The sequence below is a fragment of the Esox lucius genome, chromosome 11 (assembly GCF_011004845.1).
Source record: "Esox lucius isolate fEsoLuc1 chromosome 11, fEsoLuc1.pri, whole genome shotgun sequence".
In the NCBI taxonomy this organism is placed as follows: domain Eukaryota; kingdom Metazoa; phylum Chordata; class Actinopteri; order Esociformes; family Esocidae; genus Esox; species Esox lucius.
The window spans coordinates 36265003-36276861 of NC_047579.1; the positions used below are offsets into that span (position 1 = coordinate 36265003).

General features: G+C 42.2%; 1 protein-coding gene across 2 annotated transcripts; it reads right to left on the bottom strand.

Moving 5' to 3' along the window:
* Positions 1-4949: 4949 nt before the first annotated feature.
* Positions 4950-11267, bottom strand: c1qtnf6a (C1q and TNF related 6a). Of its 2 annotated transcripts, none has more exons than XM_010903140.4 (3): positions 11216-11267; positions 8767-8988; positions 4950-7559 (listed from the first exon to the last, which is right to left on the bottom strand). In XM_010903140.4, the coding sequence occupies exons 2-3, from the start codon at positions 8975-8977 to the stop codon at positions 7012-7014; spliced, it is 759 nt and encodes a 252-aa protein (XP_010901442.1). In that variant the 5' UTR covers positions 8978-8988; positions 11216-11267; the 3' UTR covers positions 4950-7011. The 2 variants fall into 2 exon arrangements, with proteins under 2 accessions (XP_010901442.1, XP_019906235.1); XM_020050676.2 differs by lacking the exon at positions 11216-11267 and adding an exon at positions 10950-11163.
* Positions 11268-11859: the final 592 nt, after the last annotated feature.

The window sequence follows — 11859 nt, forward strand, 5'->3', positions numbered from 1 at the left end:
GCACGGTCAATGGGTATGTGCAAATCTCAACATTGCAAAAGGAATAAAAAGTACAGTTAGGGCCAGAAATATTTGGACACTGACACAATTTTCATCATTTTGGCTCTGTATGCCACAACAATGGATTTGAAATTAAACAACCAAGAAGCAATTGAAGTGCAGACTTTCAGCTTTAGTTCAAGGAGTTGAACAAAAATATGGTATGAAACATGTTGGAATTGCAACCATTTTCATATGGTCCCCTTATTTCAAGGGCTCAAATGTAATTGGACAAATTAACACAATCATAAATAAAATTCATTTTTAATACTTTGTCAAGAATCCTTTGCAGTCAATGACTGCTTAAAGTCTGGAACGCATAGACATCACCAAACTCTGGGTTTGCTCCTTTGTGATGCTTTGCCAGGCTTTTACTGCAGCTGGCTTCAGTTGTTTGTTTGTTGGTCTTTCTGCCTTAAGTTTTGTCTTCAGCAAGTGAAATGCATGCTTGATCGGGTTGAGATCAGGTGCTTGACTTGGCCATTGCAGAATATTCCACTTTTTTGCCTTAAAAAACTTCTGGGTTGCTTATGCAGTATGTTTTAGGTCATTGTCCATCTGTAAAGTGAAGCGCCGTTCAATCAACTTTGCTGAATTTGGCTGAATCTGAGCAGACAATATATCCCTATACACTTCAGAATTCATCTGGCTGCTTCTGTCTTCTGTCACATCATCAATAAACACTAATGACCCAGTGCCATTGGAAGCCCTGCATGCCATGCCCTCACACTGCCTCCATCGTGTTTTCAGCTGTTCTAAGCCTTTTCCATACTTTTTCTTCCTATCATTCTGGTACAGGTTGATGTTAGTTTCATCTGTCCAAAGAATGCTGTTCCAGAACTGGGCTGGCATTTTTTGTTGTTTTTTGGCAAAGTCTAATCTGGCCTTTCAATTCTTTTATGAATGGTTTGCACCTTGTGGTGAACCCTCTGTATTTGCTCGCATTAAGTCTTCTCTTTATGGTAGACTTGGATAATGATATACCTACCTCCTGGAGAGTGTTATTCACTTGGCTGGATTTTGGGATGGGGTTATTCATTACCATGGACAGGATCCTACGATCATCCACCACTGTTGTCTTCTGTGGACATCCAGGCTTTTTGTGTTGCAGAGTTCAGCAGTGCATTCCTTCTTTTTCAGAATGTACCAAACTGTTGATTTATCCACTCCTAATGTTCCTGCTATCTCTCTGATGGAATATATATATATATATATATATATATATATATATATATATATTGTTGCAGCCTAAGGATGGCCTGTTTCACTTGCATTGAGAGCTTCTATGACAGCTTCATGTTGCGGGTTCACAGCAACAGTTTCCAAATGTGAATGCCACACCTGGAATCAACTCCAGACCTTATACCTTAATTGATGAAGAAATAACAAAGGAATTGCCCACACCTGTCCATGAAACAGCTTTTGAGTCAATTGTCCAATTACTTTTGGTCCCTTGAAAAAGACTGGGCTACATATTAAAGAGCTGTAATTCCTTAACCCTCCTACCCTGTGTGAACTATAGGGGCTGGTTTCGCAGACACAGATTTAGTCTAGTCTAGTACATAAAATCCTGCTATGTCAACTGCTAAAAGCAGTCCTGTCGTGTCACGTCTGTTTATTCTCCCTTTATTGATTTTCTTCAGAATGTATACCTCCTTTCCAGGAATCTGAAACAATGACATAAATGACAAAAAATACTTCCTAGTCACACAGATGGCCTCTAGTAACACAAGATGAACTTATGTGCCTGAGTGGACTGACTAGTGTAAAATGCAGTAATTGTTCAGATAAAAACTAGATTTAGTTGAAACATAATTAAAGAGAAATTATTTACCACCAGGGGAAGCTTTATACACTATTAACTCATGAATGCAGATTAGGAGCCATACTACCTACACAGCTGTTTGTTGTCCAATGTCATGTAGCATGTCAGTGTCAGTAGTGGATCCTGTTGTCCAACGTCATGTAGCATGTCATTGTCAGTAGTGGATCCTGTTGTCCAATGTCATGTAGCATGTCAGTGTGAGTAGTGGATCCTGTTGTCCAACATCATGTAGCATGTCAGTGTGAGTAGTGGATCCTGTTGTCCAACATCATATAGCATGTCAGTGAGAGTAGTGGATCCTGTTGTCCAACGTCATGTAGCATGTCAGTGTGAGTAGTGGATCCTGTTGTCCAACATCATGTAGCATGTCAGTGTGAGTAGTGGATCCTGTTGTCCAACGTCATGTAGCATGTCATTGTCAGTAGTGGATCCTGTTGTCCAACATCATGTAGCATGTCAGTGTCAGTAGTGGATCCTGTTGTCCAACATCATGTAGCATGTCAGAGTGAGTAGTGGATCCTGTTGTCCAACGTCATGTAGCATGTCAGTGTGAGTAGTGGATCCTGTTTTCCAACGTCATGTAGCATGTCAGTGTGAGTAGTGGATCCTGTTGTCCAACGTCATGTAGCATGTCAGTGTGAGTAGTGGATCCTGTTTTCCAACGTCATGTAGCATGTCAGAGTGAGTAGTGGATCCTGTTGTCCAACATCATGTAGCATGTCAGTGAGAGTAGTGGATCCTGTTGTCCAGCGTCATGTAGCATGTCAGTGTGAGTAGTGGATCCTGTTTTCCAACATCATGTAGCATGTCAGTGTTAGCAGTGGATCCTGTTGTCCAACATCATGTAGCATGTCAGTGTGAGTAATGGATCCTGTTGTCCAACGTCATGTAGCATGTCAGTGTGAGTAGTGGATCCAGATGTCCAACATCATGTAACATGTCAGTGTGAGTAGTGGATCCTGTTGTCCAACGTCATGTAGCATGTCAGTGTGAGTAGTGGATCCAGATGTCCAACATCATGTAACATGTCAGTGTGAGTAGTGGATCCTGTTGTCCAACGTCATGTAGCATGTCAGTGTGAGTAGTGGATCCTGTTGTCCAACATCATGTAGCATGTCAGTGTGAGTAGTAGATCCTGTTGTCCAACATCATATAGCATGTCAGTGAGAGTAGTGGATCCAGTTGTCCAACGTCATGTAGCATGTCAGTGTGAGTAGTGGATCCTGTTGTCCAACATCATGTAGCATGTCAGTGTGAGTAGTGCATCCTGTTGTCCAACGTCATGTAGCATGTCAGAGTGAGTAGTGGATCCTGTTGTCCAACGTCATGTAGCATGTCAGAGTGAGTAGTGGATCCTGTTGTCCAACATCATGTAGCATGTCAGTGTGAGTAGTGGATCCTGTTGTCCAACGTCATGTAGCATGTCAGTGTGAGTAATGGATCCTGTTGTCCAACGTCATGTAGCATGTCAGTGTGAGTAGTGGATCCAGATGTCCAACATCATGTAGCATGTCAGTGTGAGTAGTGGATCCTGTTTTCCAACATCATTTAGCATGTCAGAGTGAGTAGTGGATCCTGTTGTCCAACGACATGTAGCATGTCAGTGAGAGTAGTGGATCCTGTTGTCCAATGTCATGTAGCATGTCAGTATGAGTAGTGGATCCTGTTGTCCAACATCATGTAGCATGTCAGTGTGAGTAGTGGATCCAGATGTCCAACATCATGTAGCATGTCAGAGTGAGTAGTGGATCCTGTTGTCCAACGACATGTAGCATGTCAGTGAGAGTAGTGGATCCTGTTGTCCAACGTCATGTAGCATGTCAGTGTGAGTAGTGGATCCTGTTGTCCAACGTCATGTAGCATGTCAGAGTGAGTAGTGGATCCTGTTTTCCAACATCATGTAGCATGTCAGTGTCAGTAGTGGATCCTGTTGTCCAACATCATGTAGCATGTCAGAGTGAGTAGTGGATCCTGTTGTCCAACGTCATGTAGCATGTCAGTGTCAGTAGTGGATCCTGTTGTCCAACGTCATGTAGCATGTCAGTGAGAGTAGTGGATCCTGTTGTCCAACATCATGTAGCATGTCAGTGTGAGTAATGGATCCTGTTGTCCAACATCATGTAGCATGTCAGTGTGAGTAGTGGATCCTGTTGTCCAACATCATGTAGTATGTCAGTGTGAGTAGTGGATCCTGTTGTCCAACATCATGTAGTATGTCAGTGTTTGTAGTGGATCTTGATTAATGTAATGTGTTGCGTAACAATAAAGTTGAGAGAGCTCAAAACTGTTTCCATTGTCCAGTTCATGAAATATTACAAAACACATATGATACCTACCACACAAAGGTTCAGTCCTAATTAACACCATACTCCCTAAATAGTGCACTGCTGCTGACCACATGTGCCCGGGTCAAAGGTAGTGAAACTCAGAGAACGCCAGTTTGGGGGGTGCACTTGATTAATGATTGACCACAGAACTAGAACTAGAGAATAAATGGACGACACATGCTTGACGTGCAGACTTTCAACATTCATTTGAAGGAATTTTCAGCCGTTCCGGATGAAGCATTCAGAGATGACTCACCTTTCGACAGATTAACATCAGGTTAATATGTATTGTCTGAGTATGTGCTGTGTTTTCCGGGCCACAGAAAAGCATATTTTCCTGTGGACTACACAGACAGATGAAAGAGAGAAAGCCCAATGTGGTCAGGTTGCACTTCGGCTGCTAATGTTTCAGTAAGCCAGACCATAAGGAAGGAATGCGCAAGGAATTAGTTTTCACTCTTTTTCTGTGTCCCAGAGCAATCCCTAGGCATTTTAAGGCTACTCTAGTACAATGAAGAAATAATCCCTAGTCATTTTCAGGGTGTTCTTACAACATGCAATGCATGTAGACAATTGGGAGATTACCCATATTGGCACCACAAAATCCAGACGTTTATCTTGGCAACAAAACAAATCCCTCCCTTGACATTGAGGTTAGTAATTGATGGTGTGTGTTATGGCTATTCTTTTGTTTTACTGTCCTTCCTTGACTGCAGCTGTTGTTACAGACATGTGATGGGCATGTGGGACAGAGATGACACTTGCCAATGTGCATGTAAATGTCTTTATTAACAAACCTATTGGGTGTGACACGGAGGGTTGGCAAAGTTTATGTACACATACAAACATATTTATATGAATATTTACTGAATATTTACATTTATATGAAATTTTAAGCACCATTTTGAACATTGTTTAGCACCTTAAGGAGTCAATCAAGTATCCTGAATAGCAAAACTGCTATGAATTATTTACGAGTGGGAAAATACCCACATTGCACACTGGAGCTGTATATTTGCCCTGCTACCCACTAATCTTGGGGAAATGTTATGTTTCCAAGTTTTTATTAAATCATTCCACATTCTTACCTATTTGCAACATTCATCAAGGTGTTGATAGAGTGAAGATTATTAAATGTAGACGAAGGTTGCCATCTACTGGTAGAAGTGTACACCTGTAAGGGGTTTGACTGCATTCGACCATTCCACTGAAAAGCACCTACATATAGAATTCAATTAGCAATTGACTTTCAAAAATCCATTCCTTTTCTGTATTTCAGGGCTAAACTCTATCCCTGGAAGGCCTAAACACTTCTGTTTTTTGTTTCCATCGGATTGTAAATGATGCTAGCTCAGGGCCCAAGGGCTAAATCTATCCACCATTGGGAGAGGAGGTCTGGGCTGGGCAGTGCCTCTCAAATCCTGTCATAATATTTTCCAGACAGTAAACACCCCCAAGGAAATGATACATACCTGTACAACCTGTACACCTTACATTCACCTTACATAGACTGTACAGTCCCAAACCTGGAAACCTGCAAAAACATTGGTCTAATCTACACCTCTATTTAAAACAACTATTGAAATATTGCATGTTTAGCACCATATTCAATGTAAGGCTATTCCTGGCTACTGGCCTAACATATTACTTTAGAGTACTCAAAGTTCTCACTAGTATCTTCTGATAGCTGTACTGTTTGCGTTGTGTTAACTCACTTTTGTGATACTTGGAATAATTCGTTTTCAGCATTACATCAGAGTGCTTTTCTGAAAACAAGATCCCTGTAGACACTTTGTCGAACTGTAAAATGGCCCAGTTTTTCAGCTGCCATTGTTAGACTTTCACACTAAACAGGAACAGAACAAAACTGTAAATAACCTTTCTGTATCCTGTTAACAAGTGTTTCCCAGGGAGATTACCAGGGTTACATTATCATCCATACTTCTGAGGTGAAATACAAGTCAAATGAAATATATTTTCATTTAAGCCACTGTAACTCTGATAGCTGGACAATATCAGGCTCTAATTAACAGCTTTACCAGGCATAGTTGATCAAGAGCTCAAAAATTGTACAGTCAAAAAAACATGTGGCCAGGATCCAAGGTAAATATTGGAGAGAAATTAGGGAATAGCACCAGTCCAGGTTTTTGATTCCCTGGCAACCCGAACTCTTTCCTCTGGCCAAAGAGTACACCACACCCTCTGACATTAACATGAGTTGTCACATAGAGTGTTTGGGAAAACAACCAGGCTTTACTGAAGACCTTTTTCAAAGCACCTGTGTGTGTGTGTGTGTGTGGGGGGGGGGGGTGTTGGTGGGTTCAAGTGACTGTTCCAAATATAACTTAAGCCAAGAGTGAAATCATTTTCAGCCAGATATACATAATCAGAAATATCTGAAGACATTTTGCTGTGAGGGGGACAACTCTATTCTCCAAAACAGGCAGTATTTTTCTCTCTCATCCTTATTGTCAGCATACCCCCAGTAACCATGCTCTAAACCAGAAGTCCATGAACGATCCGTTACCTTAAAAACCTCCCAACGTCCACTTGCTGCTTTCTTACATATACCGTTGAAGCCCATAATAATGGGTGTTGGACTCTGCGTTGGCGAAATTCTTTTGTGAAAGAAAGAGTTTGTCTTTTAACCACCGGTCCCGTTCATCATGGCACACGAAAGCAAAACATCATCAACCAACTTCTTCCAATGGAAGCGTGTAACAAACGTTTCACAAACCGAACACGTCTAGAACCTCCCCGTCGGACCCAAGTAGTTCCTTCACTGTTTGTGCCCTGCTGAACAGAACTCGGCTGATCTCCTCACTCCAGCGCCGGCGTGATGAGGTAGCCGTTGAAGGTGATGTACACGTCCACGTCGTCGCTGTAGACCGCGTTCTCCCGCTCCCGCTTGTACATGCGGACCCAGACCTCGTCGCCGAGCTCGAGGGGCAACATCACGCTCTGGCTCTGCATGATGGAGCGCTCGCTGGGCTGGGCGTACACGATGGCCTGCTCGCGGTCGTTCCTCATGATGTGCAGGTACGTCTCCTTGAAGTTCCACGTGTGGATGTTGACGTTGAAGTAGTAGACTCCGGGGACATGGCAGTGGAACTTTCCCGTGAACATGTCGAAGTGGCCGCCCAGGTTGACAAACTCCGTGTCAAACACCAAAGCCTGGTAGTAGTCAACGCTGTGAAGGGACTTTCGACGCCCCACAGAGAAAGCTGCATTCTGGTTCTTACAGTTGTCCCCCGAGGGCCCTGCTTGGCCTTTGGTTCCTTTGGGGCCCATTGGGCCTCTGGATCCAGGCGGGCCCTCCCCACCGGACTTCCCAGGTGTTCCTCTGTCACCACGGTCTCCCTTATCGCCTGTGAAGCACGGTGGAAAATATGAAGAATGTGAAAAGCACTTTAAAGTTACAGTAGTGAAACACATCTCATATGGTGTAGGTTTGTTTTGAGTCCATAATGAAATGCTATATAATCTTGGAGTCACTCCACACTTCTCCTAATTACAGCATATCCAGTGAATGAGAACTGTGGAGTTATGTTTATCTTCAGCAAGGCTTTTATCTCCTGCCTTATTTTGGAGATCCACAGCTTATTTTCCATAGCTAGATCATGGGAGCATGCGTGCACACTCATGCACACTCTCTCGTTCACACAAATACACACACACGCACACACCAACACAAACAGTTATGGCCATGTTTTACTGCCACATAATCATGTTCAGTGCCAAGTTAGCATTTTTATATAGCAGTTCACTTTTCAGTGTAGGGAGACTCACAAACCTGGGACTAAGGCCATTGGCTGGAACAAAATAACAAATGAGGCTTGAAGAAAGGGTCAGCATGAAACCCATTTGCCTTACTCAGGTGAATCACACCGTTTTTAAGAAAAGTTTTAATAATACGCCGTTTTTAAGAGAGGTAAAAAATTTACCAAAATGACAACTTTTTCTCCATTTAGACATAGCTAAATGTTGAACCTTTGATTAATTACTGGAAAAAATTGCTGTTCTGATTGGTCAAATTGGTGAATTAACACTGGGCTTCCTGTGTAAATGACCTTGTTTTCAATGCACCCAGTAGCCTGGAGTCTAGGCCCTTGCAGTGGTCCTCAAGTCTTGGGACCCAAATAGACACAATTTCTCAGCCGTGACCCTAAAACTTTAATTCTCACTGCTTCCTGGTTTGTTGCCATCTAAGCAAGCTAGTTCAGATTGATATTTTCCAAATTTTATATAAATTTTTATTAAGCTTTTGGTGGGTGTTAATAGGGAAATAAAACTATTTATTACTTCCATTACGGATCACAGAATTGTTTTCTGGAGCTACTTTTATTTCCAAATGTCAAGAGCAGCTAATTACTTTTCAATGGAGGAGCTCTTGTTTACATTGGTAGCGTAAGAACTTTGACATTGTTATCCTGAAGTTTACTGATTTCACTCGCTGGAAGGGGTTTCTTGTGTTTCCAACATGTTGCAATCAACGTTTACCACAGCCTTGTTTATCTCCCCAAATAACGGTCCGAGGTACTGTATCGCAGGAGCCAAGGTACAGCCCAGACACACCTTTGAGAATGGTCATGTTTATGTAGGTGCGGACTTCTGGCATCTGATTCTGGCCACCCGTGTGTTCGCCCGTTTGAGGTGCTGGGGAGCCCTCCAGATGGTCACAGCAGCGGCGACAGAGGGTGGGAGACGCACCTCCGGGGGGCGGGACGGGGATGACCACAGGGAGAAGGAGAAGGATGGAGATCAGGAGGAGGAGTTGGTCAAACATGCCTGCTGCACCTGGGAGAAACCAGGAAGGTCACAGGGAGTTTAGGCACCGGTGGACATCGAGACACGTGATCTTATTGAATGTCCTGTGCAAATCTGAATGATGCAGTGTGGTATTTTGCTAATAATAATTTTTAACCTTCCATTTTGGCATGGATGTGTAATATGTTGCTTATAATATGTGAATAACCTAAATAAAAAATCTGTTAGAACTGAGTTAGCCATGAAATTCCACATTTGAAAGCAAGTGGTTTTGATGACGTGACCACAAAATGAACAGAATGCGTATTTACACAGCAGGCTGTCATTTCCACTTTCCACAGGGAGGGTGAGGCCAATGGCCGGTCAATGAGAGCCTGTGGAGCCCAATGGACCTAGGCTGACATTCAATTTCTCATCGATTAAACATCTGATTTCAAAACAGATTTATGTTCCAAAAAGTAAAATGTGCATTTTTTAACTTGATTCTTTCTTGTTTCCAAGGAGTGCAGCTCATGTTATTTCACGTTCACTTTAAAGAGTATGCGTTTTTCAACAGAAACATGTTTGTGATTGGCTCTGCCCACCTCCTGTCCTCGGTCCTGCCCACTCTTCTTCACTAGCCTCCCAATTAGATACAGAAGCTTGAAATCTTTGTTTACACAAGGTTGACCATTAAAGGGATTGTTCACTGAAATTACATGGTTTCTTTAACATGTAGGCAGTCATTGGACAAGGAGAGTTATGTGAGTGGGTTCCTTTAAATGTCATCATTAACTTATAATTAGGATTCAGCAGACAGTGATGGCTACTGTTGAAGTAATGGTTCTAATGTTCTCTTGCCAAAAGGATCGATGAAGCCCAAGGGGAGAAGAATACCGTTTCCAGGTTTTATATAAGATTCCTTCCCTTAATGCATAACAGAAATGGTAATAAAAACAGGCAGACCAAGAGATATTCAAGTTATCCTCTCAGTAGGTCAGGTGAGACGATTTTTCTGTGATGAATATCTCTTGGTGATGAAAAAAAATTCTTCAAAATACCAGAGCACTTGCAACAGATTATTGCATCCCCCCCGGTTTCTGGCCAGCGGAAATACTCTGGATTCTTGATCCAGAGGGAAGACGGGAGTAGGGAAGGTTAAGGAATGGTGAACCAGAGCCAACTATGGTGAAGCGAAATCGACCAATGTTGTTGTCAGGATCTTGGATGTAAACCCTGACCCATCGCAGGTCCCTATGCTGCCAGCCCTGTGTCCATCACACAGACAGGGGTGTCACATCAGATCTGTTGCTTTTTGCAGGGATGGAAGTTATCCCCACTGGAATGCCCATCAACACACCAAAGCTAAATTACTGACATGGGTATAGTGCAGTATAGTTTCCTGCTGAAACTCTGAGGAAAGCTTTTAAATACATGAAAACATTGGTGACCCTGAAATATATGTCAGTGGATTTGCAGAAATCTGATTGCTCCCTCGCTTTTGTTCTTCTGGGCTATTAAAAAAAGGAAGAAAAGGAAAAATATATGTTTTCCCCAAAACCTTCAGAAAATGTACATTTGCCTAGTATTACATCTCAGGTTAGCCTCACTGATAGCCCAGTATGGAATTGATTTACTCTATATTTCTGTAGTCATACAATATTTTAGACAGAACCTTTACTTCTCCAGGGACCTCTATCATTGGCATGAAAGGTGAATTGGAAAACAATGGTAAAACCTTGTGGAGTGACTTACAGATAACAAAAAAAATTATAATGTTCTCTGGACACATACATTTTGCATGTGGGGCATGAATTTGGGGTGTTTATATTTGTTCTGGCCCACATCCGACTTTCTCCCAGAGGGTTGATGCAGTGGTTGAAACAACAAAAGTAGAGCTGTCTGCAACCTGAAAGGGTTCAATGTTGAGTCTAGGGTTTCATACATTGTTGTCAATGCCATTTTAGTTTATTTTCTGAATTGATCAAAAACAAAGGTTTTGTAATACTAACAGGGAAATAAAGAATTGTAGGAAGTTAGGAAGTTCTTGCTCTAAGAATGTAGCTGGCCGCTGCTATGCCACTTCACATGGTCTCCGGATCCAATAGTCACCTCTTCCTGCATGTTCTGCCGATTCATTTTCCATTTAAAATATCCACTAATTTAAATTAGTTATACCTGGTCAAATGGAAAAAACGAGAGTGCACTCGTGGCGCTGTGCGTAAGCAAAAGGACATTTATTGGTGTGATTGATAAGTAATGCATGCTAGTAACTCACCTCTTGTGGAAATCTCTCTGACTGCCGTCGAGTCTATCAGCTGAGCAGGAGAAAGGAGAAGGAGGGGACAAAGGAGAGGAGAAACCTGAGTCAGCCTCTCTCTCTTTCTCTCTCTCCCTCCCTCTCTCTCTCTCTCACACACACACACACACACAAATAAGACGCTATTACCAGAAACACCGGCAAGAATGTCTGTCTCCCCTAAATCAGTTTACTCTTCTTTTTAAACAGCCTTCCGTTTCTCCATTACTTTAATGTAGCCTGACATTTATAGCTTTGAGTTTGTTAGGCTGCCAGCCAGGGTGTTAAATGGGAATAAATTGTGCACAACTATGACAATGTTCAAAAGGAAAGAAAACCCATTTTAACATGTGGCCTCATTTTAAATGGCTTAACTTCCCCTGTAAGAGTTATGACAATACAGAGAGCAGGGAAAGGTTGTTGACAGGTTCCCGTGACTTATGACAATTCCTTACAAATCTATGTCCATTTAACATTTTTATGTCATTTTGTTCCTCACTAAGGAGAAGCAGCAATCATTTTCCTTTAATAAGTTACACTTGGGAACCTATCTGTCTGGTTAACAACACACTGATGTCATTAAATTCAGCTAAAGAAGAAGTTCTAACACAGAGGACCTACCT